Below are 24,578 nucleotides of genomic sequence, written 5' to 3'. Positions count from 1 at the left end.
ATTGGGCCAAAAGTTGAAACTTTCTGGTTGTTGAGATTAGGGAATAGAAGAGCAAGGGGAGGTGGGAGAAACCTGCAGGGGAGATGACTCTGCTGGAAATGGCCAAAGCCTCGGCTGGACATGACCAGTGTCTGCAGACACTGGGGTGAGCTGTAGGTGACCTCAGGGTCCCCTCTGCACTGCCCTGGTGGGACACCCCTCCCTCCAGCCGTCAGCCCTGGGACTGGCTCCCCATGCGGGTGCTGGTCAGGGTGGAAACATCTCCCTCGCGGCACAGATGGGATGAGCAGCCCTGCAGATGCCGTTTTTAGAGCCTGTGGGTATCAGCCCGAGTGTCTGGTGGTGCTGGGAGGGGGCCGAGAGCTGCTGAAGGTCAGATCTGAGCCACGGAGTGGGGTGAGATGTTCCCATCACCCCAAACTTTCATCCCTCCCCAGGAGCTGCAGGACTGCAAACAAGCTGGGAGGAAAAGCGGTTTGAGAGGATGATTTCCCTCTTCTCTTCCTCCCACGCAGAGCTGCTGCAGGGAGGAGAAGCCACCGGCTCAGGCTGGGAGTGCCTTCCCCACGGCCTGGGCATGGTGGCACCGAGCTGGCCCTGAGTGGAATGGCCACAGAGCTGGCCCAAGCCCGGGGCTGTTGCAGGACATTCCGGCCCCATGGCCATTCCAGATGGGGAGCTGTGCCAAATCATGGAATCACAGAATGGTTTTGGTGGGGAGGGAGCTTGAAGACCATCCACTTCCACCCCCTGCCATGGGCAGGGACACTTCCCACTCTCCCAGGGTGCTCCAGGCCCCATCCAGCCTGGCCTTGGACACTGCCAGGGATGGGGCAGCCACAGCTGCTCTGGGCACCCTGTGCCAGGGCCTGCCCACCCTCCCAGGGAGGAATTTCATCCTTGTATCAAATCTAAATCAACCTCTTTTAGTTGAAGTCCTGGGTCATGCCAAACCTGGCTGTGTCAGACTGTGAGCTGTGCCAAACCATGAGCTGTGCCAAACTGTGAGCCACACCCGGCCAAACTGCGGATGGTGCCAGTTCGGGAGCTGTGCCAAATTCCAGGCCAGCCCAGCCCACTCCACCCGGCCTCAATCCCTGCAGAAGCCCCCAGCTGCCCTCACCCTGTGGCCAAGCCCCGCCATGTCTCTGCTGCCCAGCACAGTTCCCTTCCCAGGAAACGGCCCTGCCGTGGTGGGAAATTCCTGGAAGAAAAAAGCCAAGGTTTGATGTCCATTTCCCAGGCTTTTGGAGGACACTCGTTATTTACTGTCCCTGCCGAGCTGCCGGGAGCAGCTGGGGATGCCCCATCGTGGTGACACTGACCTGGCCCTGGGAATGTGTCCCCAGCAGCTCTGGGTCGCTGCTCTCTGGTGACCTGGGCAGGTGACAGATCCAGGGCTGCAGGTGGCACAGGGAGGATGCAAAGTGACACTTCCAAGGCTGTGTGGGCAGGCAATGCCAGAGCCCCATCTGCTCCTACCAGGACCCAGAGGCCAGAGCCCCCTGCCCAGAATCCATGGGGAATGCCAGCGGGATCCATGGGGAATGCCACTGACAGGCAGCGTCCTCTTCCCCGTCATTCCTCTGCTGTATTTACTATTTCTTCATCTCCCACCCCCTCTTTTGGGAAGAGACAGACTTCCCCGTTTCCATGGAAACACTCCCCCTCTCCCCTCATTTCTTCAAAGAGGTTTTCATCTCTTTCTTTCAAAAATAGCTATTTTTAACCACGGCTTCCCCTTCTCCCCCTCCCCACACTCTGCTTCCAGCTCACGTTTTTCCAGCACCCACCAGGCACCCCTGAGCACCCCTGGGAGTCGTGGAATCACTCCCATGGCCGGTGACTTGGGCTGGGCAAGAGCAGCTCAGATCCATGGTCCAGCTCCCGGGGGTTCCCTTGACTTGTGCTGAAACCTTCTGGGGCTGTGGAATATTGGTGGACAAAGAAAGTGCTGGTGTTTGCAGGAGGGTCCTGGGAGCATCTAAAACCCCTTCACTCTGTGGAATGACTGTCCCTGCAGCATCCTCTGTGATCCTACAGCCCTGGGAAGCCAGAGGAATACTTCCTTTCCTGCCGTCAGGATAAACCAAGAGGGGACTAACACCTGACAGAGCAGGAGATAAAGCCCCTTCCACCCTTCCCAAATACCGACAGAGCAGAAACACCACGCAAATCCTCGGCATCAGGGTGAAGTGAGGGGCTGGAAATGCAGCACTGGGAGAACAAAATCAAAATCAAGAGTCTATCAATAAATTGAATGATAACAAAAGGCCTGGACAAGGTGCTGTCAAGTAAAGGAGAATTCCACAGGGGAAATTACAACCTCAGCATTCCCATGGGTAACTATGAGAGCAGAGGGGTGGACAACACCCCTTGTAGAAGGATGCCAGGCCTGGTTGTAACACAAAGGGAGATCCTTTGGATACCGCCATCCACTCAAAAATATCCAAGGCAAGGGTTCCTTAGCACGGCGTGGTTTGAGGAGCAGGAAAATACCTGGAGGAGCCCGACTCCGAGCTGGAAGAGCCCCTCTACATCCTGGGAAATTCACGGCTGGAAGATCTGGATGCTCTGGCTTGGAAAGAGGCACAGGACACAGGTCATTAAAATCCTGCACGGTGCTGAGGTGCTGGGCAGGGGATGATGGATTGATATTTCTTCATAATGCGGGGAGGACATGGCTCCCAGGGAAACTCCCGAGCGGGAAATCTCAAGGCAGCCGGGGAAGGATTTACAGCGCGGCTCCGTCGCTGTGCAGGGATGTGCTGCTGGAGCTGCCGTGGCCACCAGCCCTCCCAGGGGATGCCCACACTCGGGTAGAGCATAGCAGGAGCCAAAAGGCAGCAGAAACCACCCTGTGCACAGCCAGGTCCCTCCAGAGCCTTATTTCAGCTGAATTTCTCTGTGGCAAAGCCCGGCAGCACCAGGGCTCGCTCCAGGGCTGGCTCTGAGCACCCAGAACTGCGGGACTGCCTCGGGGGCGTTTACCCTTCATAACCTCTGGGCATGCAGCAGGAAACACCACCCTGGAACGACTCCGTGCCCTCACCAGCCTCTCTGCCCCTCAGCTCTTCCCTCTAGAACCTGGCAAATTTAGCCTGACCCGGGGCAGAGGAGCTGCTGGCACTGACCACGTCCTGTGCCTCTGCAGCTCCTTGTACACCACCTTCTCCACACACTGACCACCCCAGGGATGGGCTGCAAACCCCACAGGGGCTGGGGAGAGCCTCAAGCCAAGGTTCCTCCTGGACTGAGTACGGGATCATTGCCCTCCCCTCATCAGTGGGGTGTGGAAGGTGTTTCCTGTGGCTCCTCAGGCAATCCCGGTGCCACATGGTGCCAGACCCACCGGACCTGTCCTTCCTAACCAGGCCTGGTTTTGGCTGGTGCCATTCGTGCCCCATCTGCATCTCAGAGTTTGCCACATCCTGCTTTTCCCGGATGTTCAAGCACACCCCAGGTAACCACATGTCAACCGAAAACTGCAGCTGGAGACACCAAAACCCTCCGGGGAGCTGCTACAGAGATTGAGGTCACAGCAGAGAACGAAGCAGCAAGAGCTGCTAAAACGCACCTCAGAGAGCCCCTGAGCCAGCCCAAAATCTGCCCTGCCACCCACACCAGCCAGGAGTTGCTGTGGTGCCATCCAGCATGGCTGGATGAGAGGATTTGGGAGTGCTGGAGCTGAAGCTGACTTTGCTCAACATGGATCGTCCTCCCCCAGCAGAGCTGGTGCTCACAGCAAACCTCGAGAGCAGAGATAGATGAAACCACCCAGACCAGTTCCAGCACTCAGTGCTGCTTTTCTAGGAACTTCTTCGTCCCTGTCACAATTCCCGAGGCCGACAGGATCAAGATGTTTTGTAAAGATCGGGAACTTGAGGTTCTCCACCGCTGCTGAATTCCTTTGGTGTGACCCTGCCTGAGGTGGCTGTGGGCACACGTGGCTGCTGCTCTGCTCCCAGTCCTGAGCCCCCAGCTCAGCACCTGAAGCCTCTTGCAGGATTTCCTCCAGGATTTCAGCCCCGGAACTGGGATTTGCGAAAATAACCAAGTCACTTGGGATAATAGTCCGGGTGTCCTGGCTCAGTGAGCACTAAAATAAAATCCCCTTGCAGGAGCCTGGGGCCTCTGGCCCTGGGACACAGCACTTGTATGCACAGCTCAAGTTATTTTATCATGGAATCATTGAGCCATGGAATCCTGGAATGGTTTGGGTGGGTAGGGACCTTAAAGCTCATCTTGTCTCACCCTCTGCCATGGGTGAAACCACCTTCCACCAGCCCAGATTTCTCCAGCCTGGCCTCAGACACTTGCCAGGATGGGGCAGTCACAGCTTCTCTGAGCAACAGAGGAGAAACAACTTCAATATTTTTAAGGCAACCAAAATCCTAAACCAAAACTTTGACACTCTTTGGCCACATTCACTTTTGAAGCTCACAGACATGGTTTGAAGCCAAGAACAAGGTTCTCAAATGAGCTTCTGAGCTCCTTTTGCGGGATTTCCAGCTGTGATGGGAGCGGGTGGGTCAGCCCCCTCCGCCTGCATTCGTGTGCCCGAGCACCGTCAGTGACCTCCCTTCTGGTGACACACCACCAAAATTTTAAGGGTTTTCCTGGAGCTCCCTCAGTCCAGGTGGCTGGGTGGGATGCTGGAAACGTGCAGATTTTGCCCCAGGGTTTTATTTCTCTAGCAGGGGAAATTCTGACTCCTGTGAAGGGCATTAAATTTCAGATTATTTCATCCTGAGAAACGAGTTCACATTAGAGGACCCTCCTCATCCTCACACCACCCTTTCCATCCCCACACTTCCTCTCCACCCACTTCAGTATCAAACACCACACGCTGCGGTTCAGCCGTTTTATTGAACTTTGCGTATGAAAGAACAGTTTCAAGTTCTAATGAGAAAAAAAAAAACATTAAAAAAATAAATTCAACGTCAGGTAAAAAAATCACGCAACCGAAAAAAAATCACTTTTTTAACCGGGAACTGAACACAAGGCCCACACCACGGTGGAGTCACCAGGACGAGGGGATGCAGCAGCTGGTTTTAGCATCAGACTGGTTTCAAAAAAAAACAAGTTTTAAACAGTTGCAACACAGCTCAGTGGCAAAACCAGACTTTAAAATGAACTCAGAGGAACAAGACTGCATTTAACATCTCCAGTCCAAAATTGCATCGCTCCTGTGGCACCTGATCAGTCAGGATTTAGGGATGAGTTCAGATTTCCAGTCAGATGCACAGAATTTCCCAATATTTCACTGTTCACAGACCCAGTGCACGTCCCAGGTGAGACAGTCGTGGAAACACTTCTGCATCACCCACTTGCACACGTGTGAAGGAAGGAAAGCAAAGTCAAAATTATATCCAGCCGCCTCCATCCCGGGAAGATTCCGTGAAAACCAGTTGCATAGTAAAGGATGGGAAATTAAGAAACGTGAGCTGCTCCTGTGCTGGAATTCAATGCAACACCTCCCTTCTGCCACGTTTTGGGGTCTCAGGTGATGAATTAAGAGCCTGCTCTCCTTGCAAGGTGCCAAATTCAGCCACGGAACCCCTGACCTCCAGCAGCGAGGGGGATTTTCCTGCAAGACCTGAGCAATTGGAATGACCAAATCTAATTCCAGTGCACCAATGGCAGCACAAGGGACGTGGCAGCCAACAGAGTTTTGCATTAAAACTCCGCTATTTCAGGCACTTTCTGACTACATTTCCACCTAACACCTTTTGATTCACACCCAGCTCTGTCCATGACTTGTGTGTTGCCAGGCAAATTGTCCTGCTCTGAAATCATCCTCTGGGATAGGAATGATGCATTTCAAACCCAGCAGCAGTGCCTGGTCTTGCAACAGTCAGAGATGTGTTCTGGACAGCACCAGTCAGAACCATTTCAGACCATTCCCTTTAAAGGTGCATTGATGACATCATCTTGGACAAACCAGGAAAAATGGGAAAAAGAAACATAATTTACCTGTATCAGAGGCTGGTGGAAAATATGGGGATTAGAACATGTAATTTAATTCACCCAGAGATGCTACTTGGCTTTAATCTCAGGTTGAGAGACAGACTTCCAGCTGGATTTGTGCAATGCAGGAGAGCGGGGAACACTCAGAGAAGAAAAACTCTACCTCAGAAATTCCTTAATTTTAAAAGGATTCAGTAGCAATAACAGCATTTGAACACCTGGCTCAGAAAACACCCAGGTGTGAGAGGTAATGAAGCCTCCAGCGTGCTCGAGGCTGTTTTCTGAGATGTCAATCCTGCAGGGCTTTGCCTGTGGAAAGAGGCTGGGATGGGACTGCAGGAATCACAGAATCACAAATTAATGGAATCCCAGAGTGGTTTGAGTTGGAAGGGACAGCTCATCCTGTTTCCATGGGCAGGGACACCTTCCACTATCCCAGGTTGCTCCAAGCCCCATCCAGCCTGGCCTTGGACACTTCCAGGGATGGGGCAGCCACAGCTTTTCCGGGCAACCTGTGCCAGGGCCTCACCAAATCCTGTCTTTTCCCCCAAATCCAGCAGGGCAGAGCAGCTTTCCAGTATTCCCTCACTGCCTCTGACAGCCCCTTCCAGCCCTGCTGTTAAGCCCTGTCCCTGTGCCACGTCCCCTGAGCCTTCGTTAGTGCCCTGAAACAGTTTTGGAGATCTTTTGCTTTCTAATTTTGCTGCCTTCTTAAAACAGCTTAAAACACGTCATTAAAAGAAGCAGCTTTACGTGACCCCACGGCTCCCCAGATTCGCTTTTCCTGCCTCTCCGCCAGCACGGAGCCAACAGCAGAGCTCTCATCACTTTAATTGCACCCCAAAATTAAAAGGGGAAGGGTTGGTGCCCGGCGCTGGGCTGGGCACAGAGCAGAGATGCCGACGTGTTCCGCGTCTAAAGAGCCGCGTCTGAGCACGACAGCTCCGAGCTGCTCCGGCGTCTGGGAGCACGGCTTTGAAGGGCTATGAATAAAGATGAGCAGCCTGCCTCGGGATGATTATGGGAATCAAAGCACGCTATTTTTTGGATCTTCTCTTGATGTCAGCCATCATTAAATCGCTCTCTTTTTTGTTTTTTTAATCGACTGGATACATTTTTAATTTGGCTTCCCTTGCCAAACGCAGCCCTGCGCTGCCGCTGCCGTTTGCACACGGCTGTGCCGGCACGACGGGAATCTGTGACACGCACGAGGCCGGGCTCGGAGTGGTGGCAACACGGATTAATACACTGGACTGACAGGTAAAGACTATCAAACTCTCAATTATCGTGGAAAAGCACATTAACAACCAGCTGGCTCAGCGACCAAGCACGAGGAACCCAAGAGCACGGAGCGCCAGAACGTACAACACCGAGGGGAGGTGGCATTTGGCAAGATTGTCATCATCGGTGTGAGACGGCCGGGGGGTGGCTGGGACCCACCAACCCCACCGGGTGAAGGGATATGGTTTTTCCCACCACTTTAATAATCAAAATACAGTTTTGAGCCCTAACAGAGAGACGCTGTAACAAGTGGCTACCGGAAACAGATGAGGTATCATTATGTTACAGACACACACACACACACGCACGCCATAAAAAAGCTCTCTGTAACACCGGTGAAAAATAAAAATCACTTTAGTACTGATACATTCTATCCCCCATTTTAAGGGCTACTAGATCATGTTCCAAAAGAAACTAAATATAACACCTTTGGGACCAGGGCTTCCCAAGATCCAGGTCTGTGCTGCAATCCAGAAAATCAATTCTCCTCCTGTTAATGTGCCCTTACCTCTGCGGGCAGCCTGGGCCCCCTTCCTCTCATGGGGGCCTGCGGCTGTTTGCAGCCCAAACCCATCAGCACGGCGGAAAAGTGGGTTTGGGGTCAGTCTCTCATGATTTCAGAGCTGCTAAAGCTTTGTTCAGTCTCCTCTGCAGGCTCCAGAGCACACTGCGAACCTGTCACGCTGCAGGGAGGCTGCAAACAAATGCGTTTTGCAGCTCCTTAGGGGTTTGGGAGGTGAGATGTCCCAAAAAAGCCCTGCTCCATCTCCCCCAGCCTGCCGGCAGCTTCCTCCAATGGGGAAGAGCGAGCGCTTGGGAGTTCCCAGCGACGGGAACGGCTCAGCCTCAGCCCCGAACACCGGGCACTTTTCCCGGTCTCCTTACAAGGGTCGTTTAAGGTCTCCGAGATGTTCATGGTCCGAGCAGTAATTCATTTCCGTGCTGGGGTGGGGCAGGCAGGGGGACACCGCTGCTCTGTGCGGGGACAGGGGAGGGGCGCCTGGAGGGCGTTTGGCTGTGCCAGGGGCACAAACGAGCCCCGCTCAGAGCGCCCCGGCTGCTGCCACAGCCGCAGGGATTTGCCGGCGGAGCAATTTGCTGGAAGATCCCATGGAGAAGCTCCCTCTCCCCGCCCCCACCACGGGCTGGCCTCCGGGCAGAGCACGGCCAAACCAGGTTAATGAGAGCCGCTGCCTAATTAGCTCTAATTTGTGCAGGCGGCTTTCGCACCGCATCGATTTCACACCGCGGGTTGTTTCACCTCCGCGGTTCCCCGGCATCCCTGTCGAGCCTTGGCACCCCCTGCTCATCTCCGTGGGCTCAGGGACCTGCTCCATGTGCTGTTCCAGCAATCCCGGTCCCCGATCCCCATCTCCCTCTGCACCTCGCGCTGTTAAAGCCGTGACAGATCCAGGTGCCAGCAGCACCGGCCCTTTCTCCTCCGTTTGCCCACAGCTCCAGTGACCACAGGGGTTCTACCATGCTGGGAATAAATGCAAGAGGAGCAATGTCCCACTGAGAGCCAGATCCGTATCCGCTCTTCAGTCTCCAGCTGATTAAATTGGCTAAAACTGCTGGGTTTAACAACTTTTGCTTCTTTTCTCACCATCTCAGCCCATTCTGCCCAACCTGCACCTGTGTAGAGCGCCAGAGACTTCTGTGTTTGGGTCCCCCAAGCCCTTCTGCCATGAGCAAAGCTTCCACCACCAGTGGTGCACCTGCCATGGCAGGAGGAGGAATTCCAGCCAAGAAATCATCCGTGTTCAAAAAACAAACGGAATAAATGAGACCTCACCAAAGTCGACACATTCCTTGTAAGAATCACATCCTTTCCCAGCGTTAAGGGAATTTCTCAATCCAAATTTCAGCTGACGTTTGTGTGCAGGGTTCTTGTTCACCTTCAAAGCTCTCCTGCAAGACAGAAACATGGTGCAGTTGGCTGCTTTGCCTTGAGTATTCCCGAGTTTTCCCATTTCTGAGCCTTCCTTCCAGGGAGGGGTTGGTTTAAATTCATCCTCTCTGGGGCTGTGCCTCGAAGCACCCGACGTGTGTCTCCTGTGGATGTTCCATGTGAAAGGCAGGTAAAATCTCCCCTGGGGGAAGGATCCAGGTTTTGGAGCTTCCCTCTGGAAGAGTGGTCCTTGCTCCACCTTCCAGGTGTGTGCTGGGGACCTCAAGGCTTGTCCGTGGGCACCAATCAGCAGCATCCGCTCAAGGGTCTGTTTCACACACAATGATTTTGGTTCCTGTTGCCTCCCCCTGAGCTTCAGAGGAAGCTCTGGTTCACTTGGTTCTGTCCAGTCCAAATTAACATTCCCAAACCATTCCCAGGGAATTATTGCAATGCAGACAAAGAGGTTCCTGTGCTCATCCGAGTCCCTCCAACATCATTTTCACCCTTAAATCCAACGCTGTTCTGAGTTTCGCTCTGCTCCTCCGACGGAGGCTGTGCTGGGAGGGTTTCAATCTCCAAGCGGGGATGGAGGCAGCGTGAGGAGGTGGATGAGGCTGGGGAGGGGGAAAAGGGGGAGTCAGAAGCAGGAGACACCATCAACCCCTTTGCCATTTGCATTTATCCCTTCACAGACCGTTTATCCCGTGGCACCAGGATAATATTGATCCATGCAGCCCTGGGAAAAGCAGTGAGGTTACAGAAAGCTCAGCTTTAAGAGCTTCCCAGCCCAGTACGGGCAACCCAGAGCTCTAAACCTGCCAGCAAGAACCTCAGTGTGCAAAATGAAACAGCAACAGGCAAAGGAGGGATGGAATTCTCGATTATTACGGAATTAGCAAGGCAACCCTATAATATTCCCACAATTCCGAAGTACTGTGGAAGTGCAGACAAGGGCAGAGAGGCTCTCATGGAATGAAGCAGGAACATGGTCAGCCAAGAATTGGATTTTTAGACCTTTTCCACCTCGGAATTTCAATTTGTCCTTAGTTTTTCGTGGAGTGATCCTGATGGCAAGGCACAACTGTTCAACACTCTTTTCCTCAGCACCAGCAGAGATGTTCCTTCCTTAAATAAGGACTTAAAGTAAATCACAGCCTTTGGTACAGCACAGAGCTACTTATAAAGGGCATTTCCAGGAAAGTGAGAAAAATGGAACAGGAACGATTCCCGAAGAGCTGAGAACAGCCCGTGGCCTTCGCCAGGGAACAGCGACAGCAACCGAATTTCCCCCCACTCCCTCCCACCCCGAGCAAAACACTTGGGCTGAGTTTTAGCAGCTCTGCTTAACATTTCCTTTCTGGTTGCTTAATCTTTCAAGAGTTGGTTGCTGTTTTTTTTTTAAATAATAATAAAAAAAGACTGAAATAACATCCAAGTGATTTCCACCTCTCCTCCTCCTTGTTCCTGGCTTTGCTCAGTCTCGTTATATTGCACATGAGTTGAAGATAATCTGGCTCCAAAGATGTTCCCTTCTACATAATGCACTTGTTAGAAAACACAGATGAAGTGGGAGACATCCCACATATAAATAGAAATGTATATATATGGAATATGAACTGGGTTTAGCTGGGGAGGACCGGCCCTCTGTCAGTCGGGTCCACGGCAGCGTCGGTCACCGTGTCCAGAATGTTTGGGATGTTTGTCCTTTCCTTGGAGGTGTTTTATTTCTCAACACAGTCCTGAAGGTCTTCGTTTCAAAACTTCTTCTGTGATCTGTTGGGCAGAGCAAAGAACCACTTTTATGCACAGGCTGCTTTGGAAACCAGGAACAGGTTCTTTCTTTTCTCAAGTAAAGTGGAAGAGATGTTGCACTTTGGTCCCCCCCTTGAGAAATTCCCATCTCCACTTCCCACGAATGAAAAGTGAAAATTTGCTATGTAAAATTCTTTAATGGACTGAATGCCACACAGTCTAAAGTGAGCTAAAGATAGGAAAAAGATTCATTAAATATATTCTGGTTATTAACTCTTATCTCACATTAACAGCAAGTTCCAAACCCAAAATAATTAGTGCCAAGTGGGTTTTCCTTGTGTTTTTATCTTAATCAAGCTGGGTTTGTTCTGACCTGATGTAATTCATGAGATATTGAGCAACTGGTTGATTTTATAAACCCAGCCCAGGTGATGCGAGGAGCCAGGGCTGATCCCACTCCCAGAGCTTGGACTGTGCAGTCGCTCCCACAGAGCACAAACCCCAAATCCCATTTGGATGTGGGGATGGGGGTGTCCAGCAAAGGGCCCACAAAATCCCCCAATCTCTGCAGTGCTGGAATTGCATCCTTAGCTCTACACTCGAGGGTCTCAGCCTGACTCCTATTTTAACACAGGGAGATGCTCTGCTCTCTCTTTAAGACACTGAAATTTCTAGAATTTAATGCAACTGTTTTTATCCTTCTCATTTTCCAAAAAATCCGTGCTCTGCCTTTAGTTCCCACCGTGGCAATTGGAGCACCCCAGCTCCCCAGAACAGGCTCTGGGAGCTGGGTGCTTCACCAGCAGCCGGTGATGAGGGAAAGGTTGGGAGGAGCCGCAGTCACAGCTCAGAGCCCGGCCTAAGGCACCGGGACCTGCCTGGTCCCCGCTCAGCCCCAAAATCAGCCTGTTTTCCCCAGAGGGAGAGGCAGGATGGAGACATGCCAGGTGGGATCCATGCACTGAGGAGGGAGAGGCCCCCTCTCTGGATGCTGCAGGGATCAGGATGTAGGGATGGAGATGTTGCAGGGATGATGGGGATGCAGGGATGAAGCTGCAACAATAATGAGGATGTGGGAATGAAGTTGCAGGGATAATGAGGATGCAGGGATGATGAGGATGCAGGGATGATGAGGATGCAGGGAAGACATTGCAGGGATAATGGGGATGCAGGAATGATGATGTTGCAGGGATGATATGGATGCAGGGAGAATGATGTTGCAGCTATGATGAAATTGCAGATGAAGTTGCAGGGATGATGAGGATGTAGGGATGATGAGGATGTAGGGATGGTGATGTTGCAGAGATGAGGGTGCAGGGATAACGAGAATTTGGGGATGTAGTTGCAGGGATGATGAAGATGCAGCTATGATGAAATTGCAGAGATGGAGTTGCAGGGATGATGAGGATGCAGGGATGAAGCTGCAGGGATGACAAGGACGGAGGGATGGGGATGTTTTGGGGATGCTGAGAATGCATCTGCAGGGATGATGAGGATGTAGGGATGTAACAATGATGCTACAGGGATGCTAAAATCCAGCAGAGAAAGGAAAGGGATGGGAATCCCTGCCAGGAGCAAAGATCCCCTTGCGAGGCAGTGCAGCACTGGGGAAATGAGCTTCCAGAGGGGCTCAGTGCTCCGAGCAAGGATCTCAGCCCGGGCAGTTGCTCAAGCACAGCTTATCCTGAAGTGCCAGCAGGACCGTTCTGGGGCTTAAAGCTGACAGGGCTTTCTGCTTTATTGGACTGGGCTTGCTGGGGGATTAAACCCCTCCCACCTGCCAGCCGGGAAGGGCTCCAAACTGCCAGGATCCTCAAGGATCACTGGAGCATTACACACTCAGTAAATAAATAAATACACCAGCAAGACCCAAACAGCACCTTCAGCCCAGGAAATGCCACTGGGCAAGAAGGTGATGGTGGAGTTGGGACTCGCCAGATGAAGTGGTAAATAACGATTTTAATCGCCACCAGGCAAATAATGCAGTGCTTTGGGGTAACCTGGAGCCTTTCCAAGCTGTATCCTTGCTGGTGAAGAAAGAAATGCCAACTCCTCAGCCTAACAATGGTGTCATTTCTCTGAATCCAGCGAGAGCAGCAGTGGGAGTGAGAAGTCAGGAGCACTCAGGAGCTATCAGTGCTCCGGCTCCTGAAGGGATCCAGATGTCTTTCCATCGTACTGGGGAGAGGAAATCCTCTCCATCCCAAGAGAAATAGAGGATATTAAACAGCAGCCACAAAAATTAGATGTTTTTAAATTGGCTGAGCCAAATAACTTCTATCTAAACACTGAGAGCTGGCAAAGCAGCTCCTGGGAGTGCAAGTACTGAGCGTCTCCTGAGTCCTTCCAGAGGACTGGGAAACAGCTCCTGTTTGGGACAGTTTCTTAAGGGACAAACAAAGTGACCTGCAAAAACAACGGGTCTGGCCATCTGTCACTGATCTGGAACACTGTGCTGGAATGGCTGAGAGTCTTCAGACAGAATTAAAGAGGAAGATTTAATTGATGCCAATCAATGCAGCGTTAGGGAAAACAGATCTTATCAAATTAACTGATATCTCTGACTGAGTGCCACGCTTGGCTGATAAAGGTGTTGTGTAAAGCTCTCCTCAAGGGAATTGCGTGGCTGTTGGGTTAAGAAAACCAAAAAAGCCAAATTCCCAGGAGATTTCCCAAGTGAGAAACCCAGCTGGACCCAGGGCGTGTTCCCCACTCGCTCCTCCTCGGGCTCGCTGGGTTTTTTCAGAGCATCTTCCAACCAGGATGGGAGAAAGATCCCTGAAAATTTCCAGCCCCAGGACAGAACAGCCCAGGCTTGTTTCTGATGCTGCACAAAGAAGATTTCCTGCCTTAATTCCGAAGGATTTAAAGTGTGGAATATCATTCAGGCCCCTGCACCCACCGAGGCACGGGCAGAGGTGGAGAACCCCTCAAGCCTGCAGTGCCACATCCAGTTCACAGCGACTCCTTCCTCACCCCCCCTGCAAACTCAAACTCTCAGCAGCCAGGGCCATTTTAAGCCCAAATTTCTTGTGTCTGGTTTCTGACCTGCTGCAACAGCGTGAGGTTAAATTGCACAGGAGACACAGTGGCAGCTTCAAGCAGAGACCAGCAAGGAGGGAGAAGAGGGTTCTCAACCCTAAATGCACAGAGATTTCAGGAGAAATGGGCTGGAAGGGTGGAAAAGGGAAGATGCAGAGTGAAGAAATCATGGGAAAGGAGGATGTTGATGGGGAGCCGAAGGCAGAGCTGGCAGTTTGGGAAGCTGTGTGAAATCTCAGGCTTCCCTCCAGCCAAGGGAAATAACTGGGATTATTGGGGTACCCAGGACAGAGTCTGTAGGCTTGTCCAGCCTCAAGAAAGCTGAATCCCATAAAACCTTTGGAGGAGTCCTCGCTTCTTGCTCTGTGTTTCAAAACTGCCCCTTCCTTCCACGGAGTTTCATTGCAAACGCTTCCCGAGGCTGCTCGGTGCCATGTACAGATGGGGAAACTGAGGCACGGAGGAGCCAACCTGCCCAAAGCCAGGGAGCAAACCCCACAGGTCTGGGAGCAGGGACGCATTTCCCTGGATTTGCAACCCAAACCCCCTGAACAGCTCAGCATCACCCCCCACCCGCTCTGCACGCGGCTCCGTCCTTGCACCAAGCCCGAGGGCAAACTCAGCTCTCTGCAAATGCAGGAAACACTTTGCAAAGTGTGTGTTCATCCCATCCGTCCCCCATCCCAACCTTTAGCTTCACCCCAAGCACAGACCCTGCTGCAGCCGCCCCGATCCCGCTGCCACGGCCGAGCCTTTGGTGCTTCCACCACTGAGCAGACCACGATAAAACCCTAAAGGATTTTCCTTTTCTATGCATGGTGGTGCTTTGGGGGAAGCAAAGCAAAGCAGCTGGTGCTGGTCAGCCTCAAAATAAACCTGACTGCACTTTGCAGCCTTGGTGGGGGGAGTGGAGGGGGCCACGGGCTCATCTTCCCTCACAAGCCACACATCCAACCCCAGCCCGCCCAGCCAGGGTGTTCAAAGATGCTAAAAATGAAGTGCAACCACTGGAGCAAAGCAAGAGAGCTTCAACACGCTCAGAAAAGCATCGAAATTACGAGTCTCAAGGAAATGAATCATTCCCAAACAAACCCAGCAGCGCCTGCTGCCGTCGGCGCGGCTGAGCCGGGGGTCTCGCAATGAGTGTGCAGAGCCAGCAGGGAACGGCTGCTGCCGCTCTGAGCAGGGAAGAGCAGTGATCAGGGAGCATCCCGGCTCCTCCTAACTCCAGCGAGAAGCTGAAGGAGATGGGAGACATGTTCTAATTTATTTGAGCGTGTCTTGGTTCATAAGGAGGAGAAAAGTGACGGTGCCCTGCGGGGAGGTTCATGCGGGGAGGTTTCCCTGCCCGGCTGCCGAGCATCCTCAGCACGGAAAATTCAGGCTCTGAGCGGTGATGAGACACAGGCGGACCCTGAACCCCGCGGGTGTCAGAGCAGCACCTGAATCCCGGGAGGAAAAGCACAGAGAGGCTCACGGGGCTTGTGTTTGTGGCTGAGTTTTGCCAGAAACGGCGATAAAAGGGCTCCGGCTGTGAGGGTGGTGTGGGACTCCGCACACATCCCCCTTCCACACACAGGTTGCTTCTCAGGAGCAAAAACTGGGATTCCCTGAGTGACAAAGAGCAGGATCCCCGACGCCTTCCCAGCGCGGAGCAGCCAACACGCGGCCATCGGGGGGACAAACATCCCCGGGGCAGGGACACCGTCACTCACTGGCCTGTTCGGGGAGCTAAGCACGGGAGTCAAAGGTCTCGGTTGGACCCCAAGCTCAAGCACAGCAGAGCTGGGAGAGCTTTGGCTGGAGCAAGAGCTGGGAGGGGCTGGGAGATGGGGCTGGGGCTGTTCTGCAGGGATCCCCCGGCAGCGAATGTGTCCCTGCCAGGGGATGGCTCTTCCCTAAGGCATGGCTGGGGCTGGACCCTCCTCCTGGTGCCAGTCTGACCTAAGTCTTCACCCCCCTTGAAATGGATCAAGCAGCCTCCACTGCTGGACAAATGATTCCCAGATGGGACGAGGCACCTCAGGGCACCCAAAATATCCCCCAAACGTCCTCGTCAAAGTGATGACGGCCACAGCCCCAGGACTGTTTCCAAGGAAAAGAAGCACATGGCTCCATCCCTCGGTGCTCAGTGCCCAACTCCCAGCTCTGGCACGGGCAGAGGGCTGATGCCACCCTGCACCCACCGGGATTGCCTGGACCTCAGCCATGCAAGCAGCACCCAGGGAAACGGGGAAAGGCAGCAACATCCCATCCTTAACACATCCTGTAGCTGTACAACAGCCCCAAAGCCGAGCCGAGAGCCCCATTCCTGCACCCACATTGGGGAGGGTGCAGGGGAGCAGCGCCGGCTCCAGAGGAGTGAGACAGTTCCTTGGGTATGGCCCTGCCCACAGCCCCCTGTAACCACCGCATCGTCAAATGCTTTGGGTTGGAAGGGACCTCAACGATCATCTATGACAAAGGTCATACAACATCCAGAAATCCCCTATTTCCCTGCTCCCATACGACCGCCCTGGCACGAGGACGCCGGGGCATTGAGCTCTCCTTCCAGGCACACACAGAACTGAGACCGGAGGGCAAAATAAGTCGCAGTTAAACCCTGCTTGCCTGTTTGCACTGCCAGGTTTGCAGCCTACCCAGAGATCGTTTGTTAAAGCGTTTAAAAATAGGGAAAACCAAGCCCTGCTTCCACCCGGCGGCGGTGGAGCCTCCGTGTGCCCGCACCAAGATATGCATATTTTAAAAGCTTGGCAGGAGAGGGCTCCAAACTACACAATTAAACGGATTTTACACACAACGCTCCCCGTACACACCAACCACTGCCAAACACCCTTTCCTTGTGCTACATCCCTGCAGGAGAGACCCCTTTGGAGCAATGACCCTGGCTGGCTCCTTCCACTCTGCCGGGGAAAGCACTTGTCTGCCCTTTGCCGCTGCTTAATTGCCCATAAACTGGGGATTAAAACCAAAAACGGCTCCTTTTGTCAAGGGACAGAACAGGAACAATTGCCTGGGAAGAAATTTAACCCTCCTGGAGGAAAGAGATATCTCCAGCCCTTGTCTGTGTCCACACGTGGGGTGGGATGGATACTGCTCCGCTCCGGCCACCCCAAGCACCCGAAGGGCATCTATTGTGCTGGAGAACAACAGAACCTTTTGAAGGAGTTCAGGCCTGAAAACACACAAAAAAGAGGGCAAAGGAGCAGGAGAAAAAGGCGGCGGTGTCAAAGTACTGAATGGAGGGGCCAGGGTTGCGGCCGCTGCGTGTCCCTGCACCCCCAGCACCAAGGACGTGTTTCAATGCGGCACCGAGGGCTGAAACAGGGGAACAAGTCCCAAAATACAGGCAGAGGGAAAGGGAAACTGATAGCGGGGCTGTAAAGCAGAAAACAGGAGGTACAAGGCTCTACGGCACCCAGTGCCCCTGGGTGGGGGCTGGAACAAGATGCTCTTTAAGGCTCTTTTCAACCCAAAGCTTTCTGCAATCAACTGAGGGCATCCGTGGAGGCAGCTCCAGCCTCCCAGAGCTGCATCCCTGGGGTGGGAGCTGCCTCTTCCATCCTTGCTGCCATCCTTCAGTGTCCCTGTGTCTCTCAGGTGACAGGGATGAAGGACAAGGGACGGGGGGGGGGGCAGGGAGGAGGTGGAGACCACACGGGGATTGCCAAGCGCTGCGGGGACCCTGTGCTCGCTCTGGGGGTACTGGGAGCCGTCAGCCAGGAGCTGGAGGTAATGCCCTTTCCTCCGTTTAATGGAATAAGCCGAGTCTAGGCAAGCCCTTTGCCTCGCAGACAGCAGCTCCACTAATGCTAATCCCCTAATGCTGCCCCTCTAAGCACATTAGGGACAGGCGACTCCAAGGCTCCTCTGTAACTCCCCAGTGGCTGCTGAGACACTGCCGTGTCCTGATGGGGCACACGGCAGGAGAGCAGAGCCACTGAAGTAACAGCTGGCTGGGGAGAGCCCGGCGTTTCAGGGATCTCTCCAATTCCTGGCACAACATGTGCAGCAGCCAGTTCCAGAGAAGCCGTCAGACCACGGAACAGAAGGTATTTATCAGAGTCACTGAATGGTTTGGGTTGGAACGGATCTTAAAGACCATCCCGTTCCAGCTCCCAGCCAATGGGACACCTTCCTCGAGAGCAGGTGGCTCAGGTGGCTCAGTTTCTCTCACTGAATGGTACCCATGAGACAGCAGAGAGGGAAGATGCAGAGAAACAGGGCAGAACATCCAAAGGATATCACCAGTTCTCCACTTTCAATTTTTGGGGTGCATCTAAAAGACAGAGCATCAGTGAATTTGTGTTTTTCAGCAATATCGCTCAGTACTGAAAAGTATTTTTTTGAACATCAAAAAGGGGAAAATTTAGGTCAGATATATGGAAGAAATCCTCCCCTGTGAGGGTGGGGAGGCCCTGGCACAGGGTGCCCAGAGCAGCTGTGGCTGCCCCTGGATCCCTGGCAGTGTCCAAGGCCAGGTTGGATGGGGCTTGGAGCAGCCCAGGACAGTGGGAGGTGTCCCTGCCCATGGCAGGGGTGGCACTGGATCGTCCTTAAGGTCTTCCCACCCAAACCATTCTGGGATTCTACCAGAGCAAAGCTGCCTTTTACCCTAGTGGATGAAGTGGTTTTCTTGTCACCTCTCCCATAAAGCATTCTTTGCTGTCAATAAAATCCCTTTGAAACTCCTCTGCTCCTACAAAACCAGGCAGGGAGGAGTCAGGAAAACAAACCAACAACCTGCAAGGTCTCTGCTTATTTAAGATGACAGAGAAACTGAAAATTGTTCCTGTGCCTTTTCCAGGAGAACATGTGGTTTCCGTACCCTGTGCAGCTGCCACGGGGAAAACACCAACCCAGAACTCATCTGCAGCTCTCCTGACTGAGATGTTTCCACTGCTCTTAAACTCAAACCTTCCTTTTAGGAATAGGTGTGTGGGAAAGCTTTAACAACAACAAAATTTAATAACAATAAAAGAGAATAACAATAAAAAGTGAAAGCTCATAGGCAGAAATGACATTTTAGCCCACTGGCAGCCTGGGGAAAAGCCGCACTGGGATGTTCCCAGTTATCCTAGACAAGGAATCCCAGTTACCCTGGACAAGGGATCTCAGGTTTGTACCTTCCCATGATGTTCCAGAGCATCTCCCTGATAAAGATCATCTCTTGAACCCTCAGCTGATGAAACCTCTGGTAGCTCCTATAAAACCATCCCACCCCAGCAGCCAAGGAGGGGCTCTGATGTTTTTCTTGGGTTTATTGACTGTGGCTAAGGGAGAGTGCTACAAACCATCCAGATCCTTCTAAGTCTGGGAAAAATCCCAGCTAAACTCCGATTTTGGCATGGCTGGCATCTCTCAGGACAAGCTCCCTCTCCACAGCCTTGGGAAAGGTGTGACTTGCACAGGTTGGGGCCAAATCTCTCTTTGCTGTAGGTATTTAACAGCATCCCTGTTCCGTGTGCTACCTCGGAGGAATTTGGCTTTTCTTTACCCAAAATCCAGCAAAATTGAGCAGAGCTGGAGCCAAAGCCCTCAAGGCCAAGCTGCCTTTGGCCTTCACCGATGGCAGGGGCTGGATGGGAGCACTAAACCATGGAAATCACCTTTTTAGCACAGAAGTGAAGCAATCCAGCTGCACAGAAGCAGCAGGGTTTTCCTCCTCCCACAGCACTAAAAAGCAAATACAATCAGAGGAGCTACAGGATGTGATCCCACTTTATCTAACGTGTATAAAAATACCCGAGAACGGCAGGATAAGCTGGAGAATAAAAGTAAGCAGTGAAAAGCATGGGGTTTGTCCAAAAAAAACCAACATTACTTTATGGCTCCACTGAACTCTCCTCCGTGCAAAGCTCACCTGATCCTGTCAGATGTCCCATGGCCCCTGGCGCACACGTGAAGATGAAGCCGGTGATTTTTCCCGGCGGGATTTTTGGTTATTTTTCAATCCTGTTTTTTATTGTCCCCCTTGTTTCACAAAGCTGCCGAGGCTCCCCGGCCAAGCTTCCTGGCAGCTGATCGGCACCAGTTCCCCCAGGGTTTGGGGTCGTTTTCGGTGGAGCAGGATGAACCTCCATCCCCGGATTTTAGTGCCAAGGTGAGGGACAGGTGGATCCGGGAGTGCTTATTGCCTGTGGACGCTTTGTTGGGCACATGGGAGGAGCAGCAGGGCAGGGACCAGGAAGGGGGTGCCGAGCCACGATGTCTTGTGGGATGGAGGAGCTGGAACCATCTGGAAAGGTTTTTTTGTGGGAAGAGCAAGGACCAAGGGGGATGGGAGAAGGGATGCCATGACAACCTTTGGGGGTTTCCCAGGAAACCATGGTCACCATGGCAACTGCATCACTCCGGTCGGAATTAGTGACTTCCGCTGGAAGGCGTGTTCGCCACTTTAATCTTCTGCTGATAAGCGGCTGCATGTCTTCCAAAGGCTTTGCAAAAAGAGGAGGAAATATCCCTTTGTCTCTGGCTGGGTGGGCTGGAGGCTCCCAGCCATGGCCAGGAGCCCGTCACGGATCCTGCTCCACGCCGACATCGCTCCCTGCGCCAGCGGCTCCCGAAACCATTCCAGTCTGCCTCTCCCCTCCCTCCCCCCGCACACATCCCTGCTGCACGGCCACAAACTTGACATTGGAGGAAATAATTCCATCAGGTTATAGGGGAAGGGAATTCAGAATAGAAAACGAGGGCTTAGGGAGTTTTTTTCTATTTAAATCAGCATTGATTGCACTCGGTCTCTGACCAGATTAGAATTTCATAAATGATCTAATGGGGAGAAAAAGGGAATCTGGGATGTGCCTGTAATGGCACATCACATGTTTCAATATTAAGCATCATTTAACGATGTGGTAACAGAGACTCTCTGCAGAATTAAATGGTTATTTCCTCCCAGCCCCCTCCCAGTACGCTCTGCCTCATGTTTTCCTCCTTCCTCCACCCAATCCGGGTTTGTTAATCCAACAAGTGATCTTACGTGATGGAAGGGAGATCGGCTACAAGCTGCCCTTAGGGAAAGAGGGGGGAAATTCGGGAGCAAAGCAAGAGGTTCCCCAAAAGCCCAAAAAGCAAAGCAGCCCTGCAACACGTTGCAGAACAAACACCTGTTCTGACAGTGAGTGTGGTTTGTCTTCATCTTCCTTCTCTTTACCCTTTGGCTGTCCTCTTCCTCGGAGAATTTTAAATCCTTTTACTTTTGGATCTTTAGAAAGGAAGGATCTAAAAAAATAAAGGTATAAAAACGAGGGCACACACAGACCGACGATGGTGCATGTTCCACACAACACCGACACACAGTCACTTTGCATTATTATTGGTATTGTCATTGGTATTGTTTCACCGCATCCTCAGATTTTGTTGCTGTTCGTTTGGTTTGGGTTTGTTTTAAACATCCGTAAAGATCTTTTTGATGTTCACACAGTTGGGATTGTTTGTGGTTGTGCAGTTGCCTGCTTTAAAGGCAGCCTGTTTGAATGCACTGTGGTTGATCGCCCCTTCCTCAATCACCATGTACTCGGACTTGCTGAGGGTGGAATTGCTGCGAGCCTTCTTCATCTCCTCGCTGGACGAGAGGTGCTGGCAGCTCCCGACGTGCATGTACTGGGCTTGTTCCTCACCTTCCGTCTCCCGGTGGTAGAAATAGTTGAAATTGGAGACGATGACGGGCACGGGCAGAGCGATGGTCAGCACCCCCGCGATGGCGCACAGAGACCCCACAATCTTGCCCCCAATGGTGATGGGGTGCATGTCCCCATAGCCCACGGTGGTCATGGTCACCACGGCCCACCAGAAGGCATCGGGGATGCTACTGAACCCCGAGCTGGGGTCATCGGCTTCCGCGAAGTAAACGGCGCTGGAGAAGAGGATGACGCCGATGAAGAGGAAGAAGATGAGCAAGCCCAGCTCCCGCATGCTGGCCTTGAGGGTCTGCCCCAGGATCTGCAGCCCCTTGGAGTGCCGGGAGAGCTTGAAGATGCGGAAGACCCTGACGAGGCGGATGACTCTGAGGATGGCCAAGGACATGGCTTGCTGGCCGTTGCCTTGCCGCTCAGCCAGCTCCGTGCCCAGCGTGATGAAGTAGGGGATGATGGCCACAATGTCAATGATGTTCATGATGTTCTTGGAGAAGGTGGCCTTGCTGGGGCAGGCAAAGAAACGGACCAGCAGCTCGAAGGAGAACCAGATGATGCACAAAGTCTCCACCACAAAGAAAGGGTCGGTGAAGGATGACACCATGGAAACAGCCGAGGATGAGGAGTTGGTGAAGGCATCAGGTGGGAGAGGGCCACTGCCTGTCCCGAAGGGCCCTCCAGTTCCCTCATAGTCATGGTCATCCCTGAATTCAGGCAGGGTCTCCAGACAGAAGATGACGATAGAGATAAGGATGACCAGGACAGAGACAATGGCAATGCCTCGGGCCGGCCCAGAGCTCTCGGGGTACTCAAAGAGGAGCCACACCTGGCGCTGAAACTCCTTCTCGGGAAGCGGCCGCTGCTCCTCCCGAATGAAACCCTCGTCCTCCCGAAACTTCTCCATGGCCTCCTCCCCCAGCTGGTAGAAGCGGATCTCCTCGGAGAAGATGTCGATGGGGACGTTGACGGGACGCCGGATGCGCCCTCCCGACTGGTAGTAGTAGAGGATGGCGTCGAAGCTGGGACGGTTACGGTCGAAGAAATACTCATTGCGCAGGGGGTCGAAGTAGCGCATCCTCTTCCGGGGGTCCCCCAGCAGCGTCTCGGGGAACTGTGCCAGGGTCTTGAGCTGGGTCTCGAAGCGCAGCCCCGAGATGTTGATCACCACGCGCTCGCAGCACTCGTGCTCCCCCGCGCCCGCGGGCTGCCCGGCGGGCACGGCCGGCGCCGGGGGCTGATCGTAGCGGTCCCCCCGAGCAGCGCAGGGGGATGCTGGGGCTCCTCCAGCAAAGGGTCGCCGCCGCCGCCGCCTCCCACCACGGTCATGCTGCTTTCCTCCCCTTCTTCGCCCTCTTCCTCCTGCTGCTCGGGCGCCGGCTGGGGGGCGGCGGGGGGCGGCTGCTCGGTGTAGCCCAGGTTGTGGTGGCTGCTGCTCGAGCCGCCCCGCGGCTGCCGGCCGGCGGAGGAGGCGGCCGGAGAGTAGAGCAAGCTCCGGCGCTCGTCCATAAAGGTGTGGGGCGGAAAGGGGGGGGGGGGGGGGGGAGGAGGGAGGATCGGAGAGGCGGCAGCCGAAGCCTCTTCTTCCTCCTCTTCCTCCTCTTCCTCCTCCTCCGGGCGGAGAGGGAGCAACAGCCGCCCAACTCCTCCAGCGGCTGCCGCTGCTCTGAAGAGCTGAGGCTCTTCTCAAAAAATCCGCCCCCAGCCCTGGCACCGCCTCACTCAGTCACCGCTCTCGGAGACACCCACCAGCCCCCCGGCCCTGCCCGCAGCCCCCCGCCAGCTGCGGGCACCCCCTCCCCTGCCCCTACCTGGGGGACCCCCATCCATCCCCCAGCCAGCGCCGAGGGGCTTCAGTCTCCTCCCGGGAGCATCCTTTGCTGCTCAGCGGGCTGCAAGCAGGGAGAGGGTTTTTTCCTGGCAGAACCGCTGCCTAGAAAGAGTTGTTCTGCCCTTCCCCAGGTGAAATGCAATTTTGACTCTGAATTTTGGGGTTTGCCGGTTGGTTTTCAGTCACGGTTTCACGCGGTGGGAGGCTGCGGGCAGTGGGAAGCCGACAGCGTGGCCAGAACCAACAGTTGTTTTGAATCAGCGTCTGGGTTAGGCTGGGGATTGTTTTTCTCTGCCTAGGAGAGTGTGTGCATGGGTGTGTGTGCACACGTGTGTGTCTGTGTCTCTGTGTGTCCGTGTGCTTCCCCCTCCCCAAATAAACCCAGAAGCGAAGCTGAGCCAGCCCTCTACCAAGGAGGTTTCAGGCTGAACCCAAACCTGCATTTCAGACCTTCCATCAAGAAAGCCAAACCCCTTCAATTTCTTTTTCTTTATTTCTCCCTTCAATTGATCTTCTTAAGTAAATAGTTCAATTGGGAGTAAAAGCAACATTTTCAGGCTAAAACCTCCTCTGCAGGAGCCCAGCCCTGGAAAACACCCTATGCCCAGAGATGTGCGTCAGGGACAACCTCTGATCTCTGCACCCCCAGCTCTGCCCCAGATCCCCATTTTTCCAACTCCCTCCAACAGCAGAAGCACTTTAATCCCCAGCCACGTGCCAAGGGGGGTTTAGGCAATTCAGGGAGCTCCCAGCTTGGGAAAAGTAACAGAATGGGTTGGGTTGAAAGGGATTTTGAAGCTCATCTCCTTCCATCTCCCTGCCGTGGGCAGAGACACCTTGCACTGGACCAAGAGCTCGACCATGAGGGTTGGGGAGAGCAGGGAGGCTACATTCCCTTCCGGAGCCAGACGGGTGGTCCCGCCGTGATGGAGGTTAAAACCCCTCCACCATCCCCACTTGAGCTCATCATCCCGCTTATTTTTAAGCAGCACAGCCGCCAGAAGGTAGGGAGAACAACAGAGGAAAAGATCGATCTTATTTATACTTTAAATCAGAAACAAGCTGTCCAAAATACCCAGATCTGGGGAGGGAACAACAATAAATGTTGGTGCAAGAGCTGGCTCCGGACTCTGCGTGGCAGATGAAGAGTGAGGATGGGGTCTGGCTGAGCTGAGCC

General features: G+C 53.5%; 1 protein-coding gene across 1 annotated transcript; it reads right to left on the bottom strand.

Annotated features, from left to right (window-relative positions):
• Positions 1 to 6,425: 6,425 nt before the first annotated feature.
• On the bottom strand, positions 6,426 to 23,109 carry LOC104692560 (potassium voltage-gated channel subfamily A member 3). The gene is given in 3 exon segments (XM_010404627.4): positions 6,426 to 10,918; positions 19,803 to 22,821; positions 22,824 to 23,109. Coding segments are annotated over 2 exon segments (1,752 nt in total). The 5' UTR covers positions 23,080 to 23,109; the 3' UTR covers positions 6,426 to 10,918; positions 19,803 to 21,325.
• Between the last annotated feature and the right edge of the window lie 1,469 nt (positions 23,110 to 24,578).

This window comes from Corvus cornix, chromosome 26 (genome assembly GCF_000738735.6).
Source record: "Corvus cornix cornix isolate S_Up_H32 chromosome 26, ASM73873v5, whole genome shotgun sequence".
Classification (NCBI taxonomy): Eukaryota; Metazoa; Chordata; class Aves; order Passeriformes; family Corvidae; genus Corvus; species Corvus cornix.
Note: the sequence above shows the minus strand (reverse complement) of the source record. Positions and strands in the feature narration are given on the sequence as shown.